The 22,911-nt window shown below is 32.8% G+C and overlaps 1 protein-coding gene across 1 annotated transcript; it reads left to right on the top strand.

The window, feature by feature from the left end:
- The first annotated feature begins 19,238 nt into the window (after positions 1–19,238).
- LOC134681809 (endonuclease domain-containing 1 protein-like) lies at positions 19,239–20,874 on the top strand. Its single transcript, XM_063541448.1, has 2 exons — positions 19,239–19,277; positions 19,724–20,874. Exon 2 carries the CDS (start codon positions 19,745–19,747, stop codon positions 20,738–20,740), a length of 996 nt encoding a protein of 331 aa, XP_063397518.1. The 5' UTR covers positions 19,239–19,277; positions 19,724–19,744; the 3' UTR covers positions 20,741–20,874.
- Positions 20,875–22,911: the final 2,037 nt, after the last annotated feature.

Raw genomic sequence — 22,911 nt, 5'->3', positions numbered from 1 at the left:
AGTTCTGACGTTCAATTATGAATAATCTTGTGCTTTCGGTAGTACGCCCTTTTCACAAGTCAGATATCGTACTTCACAAACATATTATACTAAACTGGATACGTATTGTTTTGTCTTGATCATGTTAATTATGCTCGATGGTTACCGTTTGCGATCCATTTCCGAGGCATGGCATTCCTACATGAACATCACCCACAGCTGGCTGTGGAATTTGCAAGTGGTAATTTTACTTTGCGTGAGACCAGATAGTTGTTTTCTTATATCACAACTGATCAGACACACACAAACAGAATAATGCAATTGTGAAGGGCGATGTTGGTGCCATACGTAAAACGGCATTTCCCTTTAGAGTGATGGATTGTAGCTGGACCAGAAGTCAGTAGACTGGTATATCAATTATATATATTAAGTGGTTTGAGTTATTCTATATCAGATAAATGACGGCATCATGAAGACTCTACGGTACACAAAAGTATTTCTTCAAAAAACTGTCATATGCTTTCCAAAGTGATTAGCTAATTTGGAAATTCATTTCTAGAGTCGTCAGATTTGTACAAAATTGACTCATTAATGGACGGTTTGGATTCGGAAGGAAGTAAGATATGTATATAAACTCTAAGATATTGGGTCCAAAAAATAAGGATATCTTTTGAAGCAAATGCAAAACAAAAGAGAATCTGTATTTTATAACCAGATAAAAAAGAACAATTCCCTATTAAAAAAGTAAATTAAAATGAAACTGGAAACGTCTTTGTCAAAAAAAAGCTGGAGAACCTGAAAAGTAATTGCGATATCTTTATTTTACTTAATTTCTTGTCAAAGTAGACAGTTTGACTTTGAAGATTTCTTTAGCCACGAAAACCAAAATGATCCCTGTCTTTGTCTCAGAATGTCACTTTAAAAACAGTGGTTTTAAATCGCAGCAAAAAGGTATACTTGAAACATTTTTCAATTTCCCATCAAATGATCCAAGTTCTGACGCATTTGTCGTTAGTGGAGCAGCAATGGTTTATTCCAGGCCACCATGTAGGGCAAACATATCTGATGATTATACAAATGATGTCACACTGCCTTATAGCCTAAAATCTTGCAACGATAAGTATCCAAGAGTAGACATTGCATTTGATGTTTGGACAAGAAAAAAGGCAATGTATTGGTGCTAAACGAAAAGTTGGTGGTACTGGTAACACGCGAAGGATTTGGAGTAGTTTTCTCTGTGAAGATGACAACAAAACGGATTTGTTCAAGTTTCTTTAGTGATTTATAAAAATGCTTATGTTACTGAGGTGAAAATATTCTTTGCAATTTCAATACGGATAATTCCCAGCTATCCCCTTACCATGCAGAAACAGATATACGGATGATTATCCATGATAATGATGCTGCTGAAAATAATTGTTAAAAGTAGTACTAACACAGATATATGTAGTAGCATTACAAATTGCAGCACTCGCAAGATAAGTTGTGGACAAATTGTGAATATATTTTTGAAGAAATATAGGCTTTATATGGCTTCCTCTACATGTCATAGTAAATCGTTTGGTCCACGGGTAGCCGATCTTCTTCTCTGTCGGCATTTCATATTAAAGTGAAGACGTCAACTTTACACACATAAACGTATTCCTTGATGTAACGGACTTTTTTTTTATCCCGCTTTTGTATAAAAACACAGACATAGACATTGAGAACATAGAAGCATGTGTTTGCATCTTGTATTGCAACATCACCATTAGCTGTTAAAAAAGCACGATTTGAATCGGTTGCAAGGAAGCAGCGGCTTTATGATGCTATGCTGCCTGTCAGAGGTTATCATCCGGATCACCTAAAGAGAAGCATATCAAAGTGAACATATTTGGCTCATCCGGATTTATTCATTCGACAGGTTCTTGTACCAAAACGTGAACGCTAGAGTTGGATGAAAGAAAATAAAACAATGACAGTTGGAAACCAAAATGGATTTCTTTGGCTGCCGTTGCATCTTTGTGTCAGGATTTTTTTTAAATGCAAGAAACCAGGATTTGTGGGTAACTGTGTATGCTACCGTTCTGGTCTTCCTTGTAGAAGTGTTTGTATTTGTCACTGTCAGATAGATATAAGATAATCAACCTGTATTTATGCATTTGAACCAGACAAAGACCGTGATATCTCATGTTAAGTTGATAGAAATGATAAAATTGACATTTTCAACGTTGTTGCTGCCATTTTGGAACCGGAAGTCACATTTTTTTTCATGTATGTATTGTTTTATCGCACTTTACAAACATTAATTGAAGTTTTATCAAAAACTACATTGGAGTATACATATAACACAACTTTAAAAGGATTTACAAAATGTAGCTAATTGGATATGATGCCATTTTCAGATGGGCGGTGGCCATTTTGAAAAAATAAAAATAAATGATGGCCAGCAGCGGATATTTTTTAATTATCATTTAGTCAACCTATATACCAAATTTCATACTTGTATCACGCTTTGCACAATTATGTCCATAATATATCCCACTAATAATACATGTTATCACAGGTAATATTGTGTTGATAATTCGCTTGTTGACACTTCATCTTAATGCAAGATGATTGCTCTGAAACTATTGGTTTTTTTCAAACGTTTTTTTACTGTTGACTCTATTTATTTATTTATTTATTTTGTTAATATCTAACATGTCTAAGGATTCAGGGGGCACGATCTATATGAGTTAATCATGTAAATAATGTTTATAGTATTACTCAAATACTCGTGGTGAATTATCACGTGCTTTGTTAATGTAGTATTCTACGCTTCTTTCTGCATGTTATGTAAAAGGTCATAGCCTAACATACATGTGAAATAGTGAGAAAAAATAAATGACTTCAATAAGTTGTACATATCAAATTTCAACATGTCCAAGGAAGCTTAGGCCGTAAGTTTTCTCGTTTGAATTGTTTTGCATTGTCATTTCGGGGTCTTTGAGAGCTGACGATGTGGTATGGGCTTTGTTCATTGTTGAAGGCAGTACGGTGACCTGTCGGTGTTAATTTCTGTGTTATTTTGGTCTCTAGTGGAGAGTTGTCCCATTGGCAATCATACCATATCTTCTTTTTTTATATTCTTGAACTTGCAAGAAGTAAATAGTTTCCATAAAAAATATTGTGACAGAGGGGTGTTTTTATATTTTGCGTCGTATATAATGGTATCATGCCGTCTGCGTCGTCGTCCGAAGAGCTATTTAGTTTCCGGACAATAACTTTTGTTTTAGCGCATGGATCTCTTTAAATTTTTATCAGAAGTTTCAATAGCATTAAAAGAAGGTTTGTATTGATTTTGGATGTTATGGTCCCAATAGTGTAGGAATAAGGGGTCTAAAACGGGGCCCAAAATAAGCATTTTTGTAGTTTTCAAACAATAACTTGTGTTTAAGTGTATGAATCGTTTTGAAATTATACCACAAGTTTCCATACCATGAAGGGATAGTTATTGAATTTGTTTTTTTGTTTGCTCAATTTTGTTTGGAATTAGAGACAAAAGGGTCATAAAAGAGACAAAACTAGATGTTTCTGGTCAATGGACATTTAAGACAATGTAAAAGTAGAGTAAAGACAACATTTAGCATACAATGTTGGTTATGTTCTGATTTACTTTCCTTACACTACTTGTAAATTATGTATAAAGAAATGTCAGGTTTTGGAATAATCGCAAGAAAGGAAGTGGTAGCACTTTTCTTTTTTTTTTCTTCAAGCTTCTCAAATTCCAAATGTTTGCAAAGTTTGAAGAAGAAATGTTTAATTGCACAATATTTTACAAGATTTGTAAGATCTTGACATTTGTTTTGTGTCAGAAACTCATATTATGTCAAAATTTTGATCACATTACAAATTTAGAGCTGTATCAAGCTGTGTCTATACTTCCCCAACTGTTTAGAGTTCGTTCTCTGCGGTCGTATAATGCTGCGCGTTGCGGAGCACCTGGTAATTGTTTATATTGTAGAAGTTTGAGTGTCATGTTTTAATTAGATTTTCACTTTATCGGGATACCAACAAAAACTTTGAAAGCTACAAAAATTACTATTTTATTTATAAAAAGTGTGTAGTTTCTGCCCAGGCACTTAAGCTTTCTGCCTTGATGTTTTGAAAGTGGAGTCAAGCATCAATCAATCAATCAATAGACTTCGAGTCAAAAACCATAATCTTGCTGAACCTAAACAGTCCGATATGCGGTTTAAATAGAACAAAAGAATTCGACCTCTTGTGTTTAGAAGGTAGAAAAGTGTGATGAACTTTGTATACGGTTGTCAAGATGTCACAAAAGTTACTTTCCGTAAAGTCATTAAGAATATTTGCATTCACGTTGATTAGTTTTCATATTGTACAATTGTTCACAATGCAACTTGCAAACAATTGTTTTTAAAACGACCATAAGTCAAGCTGTTACGTCATTTAGGGGGTCTCCTTATAAATTGCTACTTTTTTTTGCTGGACATAGAAAAAATCTAGGAAAAATTACAAAAATCGAGAAATGAATTGTCAATCGTTTAAGACCATTCCCAAAGTGGCACAGCTAAATTTGACATTAAGACGCAATTTCAAAGTTGGATGTTATATGACGGGGTTTTGTTAATTAATTTACGCATCGAACATACCCGTCCTGTATATGCAACATCACATGACTTTTAAGTGATTAAAACTATATTTTTTTTAAATAATATTTGCATGCTTGACATGTTCGTTTCTTAAACAATTACAATTACACCGACAGTTATAATTTCTGTAATGTTTAAACAGTTTTGTTACACATTTTGTTACACCTTAGTTATACAGTAACCCGGATAGGTTGACCATTGTGAATTTGAGTTTTGGGGTAGCAACCAATTGTTGTTCGGAATTATTTTTTATGCATCATTTATTGATCTTGCAATTACTTGTAATTTAGTTTGGGTCTTATTTCTTGAGTGTCATATTTTGGCTATGTTTGTGTTCGATCATACAGTATAATAAGTTGGTAGTTGCCCGCGAATGGATTTTTTTTTCATTTCTTGTGACTCTTTGCGTCTTATTTGTTGATTGCAGTTGGTTTTGTTTTGTGTCATGTGGAGATATGGTGTGATTTTGTTTTTCTTTTCATGTGTTTGCATCTAAAATTGGGATTGCACTGAGTTATTTCATGATTTCTTTTGTGCTATATTTTCGATACATTTTAAGTCCATCTTATAGCATCTTAAAATTGCCAAACGAGATAATGTGATACATTTTTGTTCGCCAATATTATACAATTTGAATTTACTATTTATATCTTTTTCTTTTCTTAAAAGTTTACCTTCAGTCGAAAATTTGCAAGACATTAAGAGTCTTTACTTATTTAAAAGTTTTACATTAATAGACTCAATTGTATTATAGTTTATCACATAAAGACTCGATTCTGCTGTTGTTTTTTTTTATTTGGTCGGGTTGTTGTCTCTTTGACACATATCCCATTTCCATTCTCAATTTTATCGATTGTATTATAGTATTTTACTTGTATAACCGTCCCACTGTTAGTTCTTCACAACTCAGAAACAGATTCAAGGATATCAAAGTTCCCTTATATTAATTTTTACCGTATACGGTAGCTCACTCTATTTTTCTCATACATGCTCACTATTACAAGTCAAGTACTATAGTAGTACACCGGTGTCTTCATATTTCATGTACTACACATGCGTTTATATATTACTCGAGTGTGAAACATTCAACAATACCCTACCAAAGCAAGCCTGGAAACAATCCATCAACAAGGAAGTAAGTTAATCATTTTAAGGGGTATGGTTTTCTTGTCTGAGCGCGAACATTTATTGTCCGCCTCCATCAAATAAATATTTGCTTTCTTTTAAAACTTAACACTTTAATGTTTTAGAAGATCAGAATTCATAATTTTCTTTTTGGTTTTAAATTTTGCTTGCCAAAAATATTTTTTCGAAAGAGTTTTGGATCAGATGATATTTTTTTTTTAATGAATCTTACCCCTCACTCTTTTTATACGACAGCAAATTTTGACAAAAAATTTCGTCGTATATTGCTATCACGTTGGCGTCTTCGTCGTCGTCGTCCGAATACTTTTAGTTTTCGCACTCTAACTTTTGTAAAAGTGAATAGAAATCTATGAAATTTTAACACAAGGTTTATGACCATAAAAGGAAGGCTGGTATTGATTTTGGGAGTTTTGGTCCCAACATTTTAGGAATTAGGGGCCAAAAAGGGCCCAAATAAGCATTTTCTTGGTTTTCGCACTATAACTTTAGTTTAAGTTAATAGAAATCTATGAAATTTTGAAACAAGGTTAATGACCACAAAAGAAAGGTTGGGATAAATTTTGGGAGTTTTGCTTTCAACAGTTTAGGAATTAGGGGTCAAAAAAGGGCCCAAATAAGCATTATTCTTGGTTTTTGCACAATAACTTTAGGTTAAGTAAATAGAAATCAATGAAATTTAAACACAATGTTTATGACCACAAAAGGAAGATTGATATTGATTTTGGGAGTTTAGGTCCCAACAGTTTAGGAATTAGGGGCCAAAAAGGGACCCAAATAAGCATTTTTCTTGGTTTTCGCACCATAATGTTAGTATAAGTAAATAGAAATCTATGAAATTTAAACACAAGGTTTATGACCATTAAAGGAAGGTTGGTATTGATTTTGGGAGTTTTGGTCCCAACAGTTTAGAAAAAAGGGGCCCAAAGGGTCCAAAATTAAACTTTGTTTGATTTCATCAAAATTGAATAATTGGGGTTATTTGATATGCCGAATCTAACTTTGTATGTAGATTCTTAACTTTTGGTCATGTTTTCAAATTGGTCTACATTAAGGTCCAAAGGGTCCAAAATTAAACTTAGTTTGATTTTGACAAAAAATGAATCGGTTGGGTTCTTTGATATGTTGAATCTAAAAATGTACTTAGATTCTTGATTATTGGCCCAGTTTTCAAGTTGGTCCAAATCTGGGTCCAAAATTAAACTTTATTTGATTTCATCAAAAATTGAATAAATGGGGTTCTTTGAAATGCCAAATCTAACTGTGTATGTAGATTCTTCATTTTTGGTCCCGTTTTCAAATTGGCCTACATTAAGGTCCAAAGGGTCCAAAATTAAACTAAGTTTGATTTTAACAAAATTAAATTCTTGGGCCTCTTTGAAATGCTGAATCTAAACATGTACTTAGATTTTTGATTATGGGCCCAGTTTTCAAGTTGGTCCAAATCAGGATCTAAAATTATTTTATAAGGTATTGTGCAATAGCAAGTCTTTTCAATTGCACAGTATTGTGCAATGGCAAGAAATATCTAATTTCACAATATTGTGAAATAGCATTTTTTTTTTAATTAGAGTTATCTTTCTTTGTCCAGAATAGGAAGCAAGAAATATCTTATTGCAAGATTTTTTTTTAATTAGAGTTATCTTTCTTTGTCCAGAATCAACTTAAATCTTTGTTATATACAATGTATATTCACTTTTTACTACCAACTGATAAATTTAAATAATCTTAACTATCAGTGATAACAAGCAGTTTTTTTACATTTTAATATTTTATGATGTATTTAAATGAGTAGTTATTGTTGCAAACTTCATTAGAATATTCTAATTGAGATTAGTTTTGGAATAAGGGAAAGGGGGATGGGATTAAAAATTGGGTTCAATTTTTCTCATTTGAAATTTCATAAATAAAAAGAAAATTTCTTCAAACATTTTTTTGAGAGGATTAATATTCAACATCATAGTGAATTGCTCTAAGAGAAAACAAAAGTTTAAGTTCATTAGAACACATTCATTCTGTGTCAGAAACCTATGCTGTGTCAACTATTAAATCACAATCCAAATTTAGAGCTGAATCCAGCTTGAATGTTGTGTCCATACTTGCCCCAACCGTTCAGGGTTCAACCTCTGCGGTCGTATAAAGCTACGCCCTGCGGAGCATCTGGTTCGCAATTTGAATGTTAAATTTTCGTTCCCGTATGTAAATAATCAGCACAAAGACTTTCATTATTTTTTTTTAATATATATTTGAAGACTTCCATCGCACTGTGCAAACCAATATTCAGTGGCGGATCCAGAATTTCACATGGGGGGGGGGGGGGGGGCGTGACTGACGGAGCTTAGGAGAGCTCGCTCCAGACATGCTTCAGTGATTCCCTATGTTTAATCAAACATTTTTTTCCGACTAAAGCTACCCCCCCCCCCCGCTCGAATCCGCCTATATTCTTGAAAAAAGTTGTTCTTATACATACTTACCTCCATGCTATTGTTTCAAGTCTTCAGTCTAACCACCAAACACTTACAATCAACCAAGCCGTTGCTATGACGGTGCTTTAAGAGCAGGGGCTTAGGTTAAAATTGTACTTACTAGACAGTCTTTGATAATCTGTTACAGTTTTGTACAAGAGTTAGTCCTTTGTTTTTTAATAATTAAACGGACCTATTATGATGTTATGGAAAATATCGAGTTTGCTTGATATTGACAAATCAAAAACTCAAGTCATATGGTAATGGTTGGGATGCTTATTTAAACCTTTGACATATTCTGTAAGTTGACAAATGAATTTACTAAAGACCTTTTTGGGGTGTTAACATTTACGGTTGACTGGCATATTTTATGTACAATGGACAACCCGTTTCATTAAAAAAAAAAATGATGATTCTAAAAAATAACGAAAATTAAGCATATGCTCTTTTAACTCTTCTTGAACAGGGTTCTAATCTAAAAAAAAAAAGAGTTCAGATGATCAATATATAAAAGAAGATGTGGTATGATTGCCAATGAGACAATTATCCACAAAAGACCAAAATGACACAAACATTAACAACTATATGTCACCGTACGGTCTTCAATAATGAGCAAAACACATACCGCATAGTCAGCTATAAAAGGCCCCGATAAGACAATGTAAAACAATTCAAACGAGAAAACTGACGGCCTTATTTATGTAAAAAAAAATGAACGAAAAACAAATATGTAACACATAAACAAACGACAACCACTGAATTACAGGCTCCTGACTTGGGTCAGGCACATACATAAATAATGTGGCGGGGTTAAACATGTTAGCGGGATCCCAACCCTCCCCTAACCTGGGACAGTGGTATAACAGTACAACATAAGAACGAAGTTCTTTAAATAAGGAGAAAAGGGAAACCAATGGCACTGCTATATCATCTCAGAAATTATACAAATTATTACCATCAGTATTACAAGGCTATGAAGGATGCATTCACATCTCTTCTGTTATGGATACGTTTGACAAATTCTGTATATAAAAAAAGATAAGTTCCTTTTTGTGGCCTAACTTTATTCATATAGATTATTTCTCCAACATATCTTTATATATATTGCTTTCTTTAGTTCAAATTGGAATCTCAGATAAGCATCTGGTACCCTCTCCATGCCTCTGGTCGACATGTGTACTTCAGAATAACTCCTGTCAGATGTATAGCAGAACTTTCACATAACTTCTTGATAAAACTGCTGTCTTTCTCCCTTTTCGACACTGCAAACAAAAAATCGAACAGGCAGTTAAAGAGGGGGTTGCAACCACATGTTCCCCGTACTAACGGATTGGAACTAAGAGCTCTTTCCCGGATCTGGCAATGGATTTATACATCAGATGCGTCACGAAATATAAACATGTAATTAAATATACTAGAATATGAATCGAAAATGTTGAATTATCATTTATGTCTACGAAACCACAAGATCCTACTTAATTGGCCATGTTTTCACATCATATCAAATGTTTTCAATGGTCTTCACTTGTTAGAAAAATGTACTGAATTTATTGTTAGCTAAATTATCAATGTTAGGTTATTGCATATTCTTCAGAGCTGTATCTTGAACTAATGAATTGAAAAAGAGGGAATGGGTATACGTACTAAACATTTGTCTGTATTTTCAACATATATCCAACAAACATGTGAGAAAAATTAGTTTTAGAATACGAAATATCTCTCTCATTCTATAAACAGATATTGTAGGTATTTTTTGTGTTTTTAAAATACCCCCCTCTTTTTTGTAATGTACACTCCACAACACATTTAGTTAGGATAAAGAACTAATAAACAATAGTACAATAATGTAAGGCTTCGGAGCTTCATATCATTTACATTCAACATGTTTATCGGCTTTTTTTTACTATCAATGTTGAACCATTAATTTTTATCGTTTTTTTTTAACTACCAATGTTGAACCGTTAAATTGTTTAACATTGAAAGTAAACAAAAATTCGATAAAAAATGTTGAATGTAAATGATATGAACCTCCGGTCTTATATTGAAGGACAATATATAAGACTTCTGAGGTTCATGTCATTTACATTCAACGGTTTTATCGGATTTTTTTTTAATCTTTACTATGAACCGTTCAATAACAATAGTAAAAAAAATCCGATATAAAAACGTTGAATATTAGTGATATGAACCTCCGAGTGACGTCTTAGATAATAGCACTACGGTAAATAGATCAATTGAAATTCAGTTATTAGAGTGTGAGAGGCTATTTCAATCCACTTTATGATTGTGTATTATATAATGTTACAATGTAACAAACCTATCAAACACACCGTGAAAAGTAACATTATCTCCCCTGGAAATGCTTAACAACACGACACAAAAAACTGCTACCTTTTTTTGCTCTATATCACATAATTATGAAAACACATTACATAGATAGGGAATATTGTGCTTGTGCACACGTTTGAATGTGTAGGTGGCACACTCAGAACGATCGTCTCTAGAATTTTTTTTGAAATTCGTCCCGGCCTTTCCGGGTTCAAGTAGCAACACGTTTCTTTCCTTCTCAGCTAGTCCTGATTATGAATTAATCCAAAACATGCATTTATCCCAATGCAACAACTATTAAACAACTCACCTATACCAATGGTGATCGTCTCATTCCTAGCTGATTCATTTAATTGTACCTTTCTTGACGACACCCATCGTTGCAGCGTCTACCTTTGGAGGTAGCGAAATTATATGAATTGACAGGAGAGCGAAATAAACAAGGGGAGCAATTTTATCGAACCGCATTCCGGACTGTAAACAGAAGATAAAGAATTCTCTTTTTTTTGTTGTTGTCTATAGTTTTATTACTGTGGCATATGCTCTTTGTATATCATATTAACCTATAATCTTCCCTCAAAACACTGTACTGAGCTTTTGTATTTTATAGTAAAAATGTTTCATTTATAATGTTTATATATTTTATTAAATGGTGAGTTGTTATTAAAATATTGAATGGAATTGAATTGTGAACTTGTATTTTCAAGGAATTCGGGTTCTTTTTACAAATGAATAAGTAATATGAGTACAAATGAACCGACTCAATTTGACATATGTGGAATCATTTTGTTTAGAAGCATTTATAATTCACATAAGAAAACAAAGGGATTGCGATTGTCTTTGTTGTAATAATGGTCGTGTGCTTTAATCATATTGTAAAAGAAAAGACATTTTCAAGGAAAATGAAGACATTGCAAATTTTGATGATGACGAGGAAAGTACACAGTATTCATTTATTATATAATTACAAGTTCCGGGTCGAATCTGATAGTGATACTAAATATTACATGTATGTATGTTTTATAGCTCCCTCCTTTAAAAGAACCACCACCGTTGCTTATGGTGTAAAGGAGGACTTTAACAAACTGTATAGATACATATTAATGTTAGTATTAGCCTAACCAATTTCCCAGGATTGCTGTAACAGGTCTTACTACAAGCGAGTTAACCTCCCCCTAAAACATATGTGCAATATAAAAAAACATACAATCACACATACAGCTGATTCAGTCATCCTCAAAATATATAAAACTACCAAAGGAAGTTATATGCAAAATAAGAGATAGGGCCACCATAAAGCCGCTCAAATACAATGGCACTAACAGAAAACCAGAAGGGACATACTTAGATTACGGCCAAAAGTAAGAAAACCAGGACTTATTGAAATAGAAAGATTTTAAAAGCAGAAAAACCTGATCGCCTTACAATGAACATGCCTTTATCAGATGACAATACGAATACTAATAATCCAGTCTTAAAAAGAAGCCGTGCAGGTATAAAGTAGCAATTAAAATTAAGAATGGAAATTGGGAATGTGTCAAAGAGGCAACAACCCGACCATAGAGCAGACAACAACCAAAAGGCCACCAATGGGTTTTCAATGCAGCGAGAAACTCCCGCACCAGGAGGAGTCCTTAAGCTGGCCCCTAAACAATTAGCAAAACACAGTTAGGAAGTTGTGTTTGAAATTCCGACCCGGTGAAATTGTCTAATAAGAAAGTTGGTGGACAATACAATCCATTGTTCTATATATATGTAGCTGAAGGATAATGAAACGTTCAAAGGGCTTTGTATGAACATGAAGATTGCTTTTTGCTTCCGGTTTGTCTGTTCTCAGAGTAAAATTTGTGGACAGATGTAAATGCCAATTTTTGCCAAAGGTTATAATGAACCTAAAGACAAATAGTGTCTGTTCATTTACATAAAAACGTTTTGACGAAATCTGTTCAAATTTAGAAATGTTGTTTCCTGAGACTAAATGACGGTCAAGTTCAATTTTCACTACTTTAGCTTGTTTTTTTGTTGTTGTTGTTGAGTTGCAAAACGTAATTTAACTATATAAACTTGAACATGTTGAATTATTTCCCTTTGAAAAAATGATTTTAATATATAAATCAGATTTATTTTCCTTTGAGCAGAAATTAATAAATTTCTATTTCTTATGTTTATTTTGAGTTTATCCCTTTGAACAGTTATTAAATATTTTAAGTAATTATAAAAAAATGAATTCTTGGGGTTCTTTGATATAGTGTTTCTTACGATGTCCTTGTAGATATTGGAACATAATTATTCTAGTAAGGTAAATGTCTAATTTCATTTTTTTCAGTTTTCTATGACCACATTTCGTGTCACATATCTATACTCTGTCAAATATTCAAATACAAAACAAATGGAGGGCTGTTTTTCAGCTTATATGTTGTGTCCATATTTGCGCAACTTTTCAGGGTGACCTAGCTAGGGAAATCCAGTTTGCTGTCACTGTTTCAGCATCTTGTTTATGAATGTAATTACGAAATGGAATGCATCACATTTCCTTTTTTTTTCACGTGAAACTTTGGCTTTATAAGTCGATTATTTTCCTTATTTCAAAAACATCTAAATCGTATATCTTTGGAATCAGCGAAAAGAAAACTGATTAAAAGTCAATTGAAATTCGAACTGACTATTTCAAACCAGAAGTATCTTATCATGATCACATTGTTTATATGAAAAGACTTATCAATTCAATATATAATTTTTGGGAATCCGTGTCAATGCAAGTTAGTTATCTCCGGTCAAGGTTTTTGTTTTTGAATGTTTTTTTTGTAATTAAAAAGTTGTTCTTTGTCTATAAAAAAAGTTTGTTGAAAATTGTGTTGGAGGATTTTAGGGGAAAAATAATCTAGAATAATATAAGTAGATTCTATAAACTTACAAGCAGATTTGAATTTGTTTTCAAATTGTTGTATTTCTCGACTCATAAATGCTACCTGTAACATTTTCCGATAGGCAGATGCTGTTCAACGAATTATTTATGCATGAAATTCAGATATTTGCTCCAATAGCGTATACTTTGCATTAAGAAAGATTATCGTGTGTTTAATTTGTTATAATTATTCTGTAGGGAAAAGAAGAAGACGAAATAGAGATGAACTATGAAGAAAAAATGATAATTGCAAACGAGGCAGTTGTTTCAAAGAGAATGTCCTTTAAGGAAGCATGTACGAAATTCAAGATTCCTGATAGCACACTACACGATAGAGTGAAAAAAGGAAATCCTACGAAAGGGAGAAGAGGACAAAATACAACCAAAGCGTAAGCATGATAAATCAGGCACAAAACATTGGTTTTATTAATTTGTTGTGTGATAATTTCCAAAAGCTGAAAGAATTGAGGGTTAAACTTGCACAAATGGATAGAACCCAATCACGGTTTCAAGTTTTTTTTTCATATTTGTCTTCTTGTGTGAACAAACATGACTTATCAGATAAGCTCTACAGAATTGTCTTACTCATGGCCTCATGCAATCAGAGAGGTCCCTTCTCATGAAGAAGCCGTCACTTTGTTTATTTGTGCAAATGGAGCTGGCAAAGTTATCAAACCGTGGCATGTTTCCCGAGGCACAATCATAGGTGGATATAAAAAGCCTACAAGATAATTGTAAACCAGGTTTCGGTTTCCAGCAGAAGAACAATTGTTTCCATCAGAGATATTTTTAAAATATCTGAGGACTCAATTCCTTCGACACATCCTGCCACGGGATCAGAACATTCTTCTCGTGGACGGACATGACCTGTATGTATCTGTTGAATATTGGAATGGGCAGAACAAAACCAAATAACTATCGTTCTCCCTGCAGACGAAAACAAAACCATTCACCCATTACAAGTTGATTGTTCAAGTGCGTTGGAACGTATGTTTACGGATAACTGTAAAGCTAGCGTGTCAGGTTCACAGTTGGAAAGATCTGCTTTAAGTAAAGCTGTTTTAGATGCATACCAACATGCATTCAAATGTGAAGAAATTCAGCGTTTTTTTCAGACATGATTTGACAGAATTGCACTTTCTGTAGGCAATATCATATACAATCGCTGTTAAGAATTAAAACTAAAACTTGTAAAGACTAAGGTACATTGACGAAATGTCAGCGTATTCACAGAAGAAGGAATTTAATCTGTTTGATAAAGAAAGAAACGTATTAAAAATACACAAAGTGCTGGGATCAATTTACAAAATATTTAAAGCCAAGACATAATTCCACTTGGACAGTAATTAGTAAAACATTGTATGTTGAAATCATTTTGTATGTAAAGAAATTTATAATCCTCAGCAAATGATAACATTTTTAGAATGGTGTATCCTGTATGGAAGTTACCTGGCGACATATTTTGCACATTATCTGACAGTTATGACCCTCTGGTCAACCGACCTACATTTATATTATGAATTAAAAATAATATCTTTCTCATGTTTGTCACATAAGAATATATTTTTTTTTCTATTCGTGACGACTTTATTTTATTTATATCCTTCTTGGAAGAAAAGGTCTGTTCTTGTTTATTCATGTCCACCCTATTATTTTTATGCCCCATTTATGGGCATTATGTTTTCTGGTCTGTGCGTCTTTACGTCTGTTGTACCGTCTGTCCGTTGGTTCGTCCGTCCGTCTGTCCCACTTCAGGTTACAGTTTTTGGTCGAGGTAGTTTTTAATGAAGTTGAAGTCCAATCACTTTGAAACTTAGTACACCTGTGCCTTATGATATATCTTTCTAATTCTTATGCCAAATTAGAGTTTTGAACCCAATTTCACGGTCCACTGAACATGGAAATGAAAGTGAGATTTGGGCATCCGTGTACTATGGACATATTCTTGTCTTTTGTAGCTTTTCTTTTATTTTCCCTTAAAATAACTACAAAAATTAGTATGATGTTTTAAATAATTTTATAAACGAAGAGGAAACTTAAAAAAATCTGACAATATGGCCAAAATGAAAATCTACGAAAAGACAGAAAATAACAGACAAAACAATATTGCTTGTGTAACTAAAGATTGAACAACGTGAACCCGTCAAACAAAATTGGGTTGTGTATATCTGAGGCTTCTCTACTAGTGGAACTTGTTGTGTTTTTCAGTGTAAAATGAAAAATGTTGTCCTGCATTTTTCGTGGACATAGTCTCCGTTCTGCCTTTTTATTTTAATTTGAAAATGAAAACGTTTTTTGTCCCGCCTTGACGTAGACAAAACACGAGACATCGGTATGCTGTTTCCGACGTCGGCGTCGTCAGTAAAGTTTCAGTTGGTGACAACGTATAGTTATGGTGAACCACAAGTGGTAGGTCATTCATAGTTGGTATGCAGTTGTATTAGCATCGGCCCTCTCATTTACATGAAAAGTATGTTGTTATGATAACTCAATCATGGTCTTTTGACTGAAACTTTTTTTACATGTATAAGTTTGTGATTAAGTCAGTTTAAGAGGAACCACTAGTGGTAGATCAGTGATAGTTGGTATGCATTTGTATAAGTAATGGCATATATTATTTCCATGAAGATTATTTAGCTCCATCTCCTTAGTCATGGTTTATTGACTTTGCTAATTTTGCTAAATTAACATGTATTAGTTTTTGATTTGTTCAAGGGGAAACATTTGGAATTAGATGCGACTGTCATACAAGTGAGAGGTTTAGCGCTATAAAACCAGGTTCAATCCACCATTTTCTACATTTGAAAATGCCTGTACCTAGTGATTTTACTTTTTAGTGGAAGACCAAAGTTAATTGATAGTCAGTTGTATAACCATTAGCACATCTCATTTCCATGGAGATTATTTGGCCCCTACCTCTCAGTCAGGGTCTATCGACTTAGTAACGTTTGCTGAGTTTACCTGTATTAGTTTGTGATTATATCAGCTTAACATGAACTGTTAAACTAATGTTAAGTCAATGAAATTTTGTATGCATATTTAGTACCATTTGCAAGTATCGATTCCATGGAGATAATATAGCCCCACAACCTTTTCAGGTTCATCTTGTTCATTGACTTTGAAACTTAACATTACGCTAATATTGTCTGTGTTTAAGTTTCTTTAAAGGGCACGACTTATAATAAGTCAATGGTATTTGGTATCCAGTTGTATCATCATAGGCCCATCTCATTTACATGGAGATTGTTTAGCCATGTCCCTCAGTGATGGTTCATTGACTTTGAATATCTGCATAACTTATGTAACATGCTTAAGTATTGCTATTTTAATTTCTAGATTTGCATAATAAAACTTACAAAAAGGCGAGACATATCTCTGTGATAACAGTTTATGGGATGTTGTATCCTGTATGAAAGTTACATAACGACACTCTTTTAAATATTTTGCACATTATCTGTCATGACCCTGTGGTTATCGACATACATATACATATATTATGTTTTAAAAAGTTAAAATAATTACTTTTTCATGTTTGTCGCATAATAATATCGTGATGGCTTTATTGTATTTACATCCTTTTCTTAAAAGAAGAAATTTTCTGTTAATTCATGTCCACCCTCTCATTTCCTTTTGTAGCTGTTCTTTTAATTTTCTCTTGGAAGTAAAACAAATATATTTATAGGATGTTTGGAATAATTATACGAACGATGAAAAACTTTAATGAGCAATCAACTGCTACAAGTTGAAGAAAATGACATATGGCCAAAATGAAAATCGATGAAGTAAAAATAACAGACAAATCAATGTACGGAGAAACTAAAGATTAAACAACCTGAACCCGTCAAACAAAACCGGTTTAGGTATATCTGAGCCTACTCCACTAGTGGAACATGTCGAGTTTCTCAGTGTAAATACAAAATCGAGTTCGAGTTTGCATTCCGCAATGCCACACACATGAAAAGAAGTATAGTCAGGATATGGGGAAAATATACTCGCATCAAGACATAAAATATATTTTTTTATTAGTTGTTAGTGGCTTTGAACTAGCTGTCAGTAACTTTGAATACTCTCAGTTCAGTATTTGGTGTCTTTTTGTTGTTGGGATATACCCGGCCACGTCCACTCTGTGTTTTGTTAGATGTATTGTTATGTGTATCCATCTGATGAGTTAAGCCTTTTTCAACTGATTTTTATAGTTCGTTTTTGTGTTATACTGTTACACCACTGTCCCGGGTTAGGCGGAGGATTCTGTATGTATGTGCCTGCCCTAATCAGGAGCCTGTAATTCAGTGGTTGTCGTTTGTTGATTTGTTACATATTTGTTTTTCGTTTATTTTTTGTGCATAAATTAGGCCGTTAGTTTTCTCGTTTGAATTGTTTAACATTTGTCATTTCGGGGCCTTTTATAGCTGACTATGCGATATGGGTTTTGCTTATTGTTGAAGTCTCATTGGCAATGAAAACACATCTTTTTTGTATTATGAATGCCGCTTTCCTACTTATGCTTCATAAGTTTTAAAAGAGCTATTTACACCTAAGTTCATTAGTTCCTGTGGTGGAAAATCCTTTGAATTTCGAAAATTTAAAGTTTGTTTTGTATACAGTTAACTTATAATCATGGCCAAAGCAATGATAATGCATGTCAACATAGATGTTATGACTACTAGGCTGTTGATGCGCTTGTTGAGGAAAAACAAGCATGAGCATCGACTTAGTTGTTCCAAATAAACTCATCAAAATACCAGGATTAAAATTGTGTACGCCTGACGCGTGATTTTCTATAAAACAAACTCACAAGTAACGATCTTATCAAAGCAGTTGAAAAAAAATTTAAAGGACAAATAAAGTACGAAGTTGGAGAGCATGAGATCACAAGATTCCGAAATGTTTTGCCAAAAGCGGCTTCATGTTATCTATCACTAAGGTAAAAAAAAAACAAAAACATTAGTATTTCGGAATAGAGTTTCGTATTTAAAACAGTTGATTTATAATTACGAGCATAATATTGATACAAGTTGTTTATGTGAACACCAAAGTGACCCATCATAGATACCAAGATTTGACTTTTGAACGCAAGGTGTGCGTTTGGTTTCAAAATACTCCTCGGTGGAGCGCCAACCAAAGAAGTTGAAAAGGCCAAATAAAGTAAGAAGTTGGAGAACAAAGAGGATCCAAAATACCGAATGGTTTTGCTAAACACATCTCTGGTTATCTATTCCAGGGATAGAATTTCTTTAGATTCTGAAAAATTCTAAGTTTTGACAAACAGTCAATTTATGATTATGACCATTACAATGACAGAAGATTATATTAACACATGTGACTCTTTCTTTGAAAAAAGGTGACGATTCTAGGAAAACCTCGCATGAGTAAAACACTAAAAATGAAAACGAATTATAAACAGTCTTGAAAAAGGCAATGACAATATTCATTATTTTGTCTAAAGAAAATCTATATTAAAAATACATAAAGAACCTGATCAAATAGCCAAAAGAATCAATTTGGTTCAAGTATTCTTCAAACTGTAAGAAGTGTCCCGATATTTAAATCATATCAGGTTGAAGAGCACATTTTGTCGTACAAATCGTACTGTTTGAAGAAATTAAATTCCAAGAAGCCATCTTCACCGAAGTCCCTTTGTGTTCGTAGAACTATCTTCCTACGTAAATATTCACAACAGAATGCCCCCACAGATTAAGATTAATAACCATCAGTCTATGCATGTGACTATCGGTTAATATATAAAAAGATATGGTGCTTTCTTCACATTATTAGCCTCGTAGCGAAACAAAGTGAATGAAGTGACACAGTTTATCATAGGTAAATAAATTTACTTTTCTCCAAATTTAGAAACAAACATGTACAATGTTAAAAATAATTATGCAATAAGTATTCTTGTTGAAACGCAGTCAAGCGAACATAACTTTTTAAAATAGAGAAAAATACTTAAATTAGTAATCGTTTTATCAGATCGCAAAACGTGAAATGTACAGAAGCTGTGAAAAGAGGAAAGTATCTGAGATAAAATTTTACCTTTCAAGATATTACCTGCATCACTTCCTCTGCGTCTTTAACATGCAGAAACTGTTAAAGTGATGTATTCCCAACTTATCTTCTTTTTTTAAACAAAACCAACAAAACAGTTGACTGTGTAAAAAGTACTGAAGATTAAATTAAAATAATAATATAAATAGATATTGATTTATTGTATTTTATGTATCAATGTTCAAAATATCAAATATTCTTATTGGCGGGTTCTTTTTCAGGCGGGCTTTATATTGTACACAATGATACATATATTTGGATTCGTTGTGATTATTCTATCCTTTAATTTTGTGAAATCAGAAGTATCTCCAAATTTTACAAGATGTAAAGATAGATTTTTCTACCAGAATACTGCACCAACATTGAAAGGACTGGTCGGTTCAACCCAAATCTGTCAACGACTCGGAAACCAATATTATTACGCTACTGAATATGACACAACTAACAGAATTCCGTACTATAGCGCAAACACATTATCCTTTGATAGGCGCGGCAGACGCATTGGAGGTTGGTTTGTTGAGCCTCAACTATCCAACGAAAATGATCCAAGTATGGTAGACATAAGCATGGCAAACAACGATATAGCAACTTTCGGGATTAGACAAGCAGTAAATGTCGATTACACACGTAGCGGTTATGATAGGGGACATTTGAATCCACAGCTATACAATTGCGAAACTGAAGACAGTAGAAAAGCAACCAATTCTTTAACCAATATTGCACCTCAAGTCTCCTCATTTAATCAAGGTATATGGAATGTATTTGAAACCACTCTGTATAACATCTCAAAAAAGTATTGTAACTTTGTAGGAGCAAGACGTTATTTCATTACTGGCGTTCTACCGAGTAAAAATCAGTTCATCAGTAATGAAAGAGTTAATATACCTAGTCACTACTGGACAGCTGTATGCTGCGATTCCTCAAGTGCGAAGGGCGACCTCCGTAAAGAAGGATGGTCCGCGGGATTTATAGGTGAAAACAAAGCTAATTCCTCAGTTTTTATTTACACAATACAGAATTTTTTACAAACCACCTCATCTACACTTTTTGCAGATTTTACAGATCAAAATGGAAACACAGTGAAAAACTGCCTGTTCAACCCGACTAAAGCGGACAACATTATTAACGAGATTGCTAATACCGACAATCGTTTTATCAAAGGGAAAACCTCAATGTTTAGGCGTGTGTGTAAACTTATTTACGATGGAGTTTGTTACATTCTAGGTTTGTTCGGATAAATCTGTCCATTTATGGATGTTCGCTGCTCTGTTTCAAAATAACAAGCTTTTTAAAAGACTGTTATAAATTGATAGTATATAAATAAAGTAAAGTTCTAACAAATAACAGAAAAATATGAAGGGTCCATGTGCTTGTTTTCGAGATAATAACCATATTAAACTATATGTACTAGTAATAAAATTATAAAAAGAAAAGTAAGGGTTGCGTGGACAATTTGTTAATGGCACTACATGAATAAAACCAGAGGATTCAAAGTATCTGGCAAAAATTCAGGAATGAAAGAACCGAACAACCTTATATCAATATATTACCATGTACTTTTAGATATAGTTATGTACTTTTGTTGTATACTTAATAATATTCAAGATACACGTTTTATATATTCCTTGTAGTTGCATTATTAAATAAGCTATTGTTTTGCTTTGTTTGCTTTGAAACTGATGTTGATTATAGGTGAGTCTTGATTCGATCCAATTGATTGAGTGAGCCTTCGTGGCCGAGTGATATAAGTGGTTTATCTATGATTAATACAATAAATACAAATATTGTGTACTTATTTTATATAGAAAATGATAACTGAGATATAATAAAGATTAATCTTTCATGCGGTAATTTGCAATTTCTACTTTACTTAATCATGTAGTCAACATATTATGTCCAGGCTTATCCTTATCAGTTTCATAGAATTAAGATATTCTTCAGTAATTTATTCCTCCCCTAGAGCAATAATCAGTCGGGTTTATTTTCAGAAAGTATTTGATTTTCACTTACATGAATGACCCTATTTTTAAAAGAACATTTTTCCATTTGCAGTAAAACCATTATGGTCCGTGTAACACTTATCAATAATAAAAAAAATATTTTTATCATTGTTTTAAATTATCAAAATTCCAATGGTTTTTTTTAGTTTTGAAATTTTGAAATTTTCACTAAATAATTAATATTTTGAAATTCCAAAAATCGTTTTTAAATATTTTTGAAATTTTGAAATTTTCACTAAATAATTAAATTTTGAAATTCTAAATATCATTTCTAAATTTAAAAGACTAAGTTAAGATATTTGATCAAACTTAAAAGTGCTAAACTTACCGTGCAGTTTTGATTATTTCGCTTTAAAGTTTGATTTTTTTATTTTTGATTAAAATATCAAAAACAGAAAACTGGCGAAAAGAGGAGTACCTTAAAGTGCGAAACGGAATAAAAGCGGAACGAAACGAACGAAAACGAAAAGAAATGATAATGAAATGAACAGTTACCGTTACTTTAAAGTAAATGTATAAAATAAAACCAAAGGCACAGTTGTAAGCGGTGGAAATTGGATAACAAAATAAATATTTCTCAAAAGCGGAAAATTCATTTTAAAACAAAAAAACTGGCTCTGATTAAGATCATTCTTAGTTAGGAATAAAAAAGCAAGAAATATATCAAAACATTTTTAATTGCAAAATAAATGATTTTTTAAAATAAATTGGACATCAGTTGTGATAACAGTATCCTGAAGTTTTTAAGGTTTTGCATTTATTGAGTAAAAAATAATTTTAAACCTTTTTAAACCTGCTTCAAACAAGTTGATACACGTTTTAAAAAATCTCTAACATAAGCTTAGCGTTTCAGATAAATAACTCAGAACTATTTGGGTTTCCCAGTTCCCATTATTAAGGAGTAACAGTGAAAACTGACCAAATAGTATGGTAGGGTTGAGTATGTATATATTTTCCACTGAACTTTAAGCAATAAAATGATTCAAAACACGTGTATTCGATCAAATTTGATTTGATTTTTGTTTTGTTTTGCTTTACGACTTCATACTTTCTGCAATCATGTTGATAGATAAAATCTTTGAATGCACATGTTGAACGATAATCTTTAACCTTTTATCAACTATTTCATGTTTTTCGGTATTTATAAATTGTTGGACTTTAAATATATTCGGCTTTAAGCGTTCCTGATAAAGGTCGATCCAGAAAAGCGCTTCGGACGCATGCAATTTTTAACGTTTTGTTTACATTTTTTATCGATAGCATGACGACCATATATTGCCTTAAAAAAGGCCAAATAAAGTTAGGGTAGTAGCTACGTTAACGTCAAAACGCCAGGGCGTGCACATGAATTTTTTAGGGGAAAATATATTGATCCAAATATATTAAAGGAACTGTTTCAATATACAAAT

The sequence above is a fragment of the Mytilus trossulus genome, chromosome 8 (genome assembly GCF_036588685.1).
Source record: "Mytilus trossulus isolate FHL-02 chromosome 8, PNRI_Mtr1.1.1.hap1, whole genome shotgun sequence".
Taxonomy (NCBI): Eukaryota; Metazoa; Mollusca; class Bivalvia; order Mytilida; family Mytilidae; genus Mytilus; species Mytilus trossulus.
The sequence above is the reverse complement of the archived record's forward strand: the minus strand, read 5'-3'. Positions and strand labels throughout refer to the sequence as shown.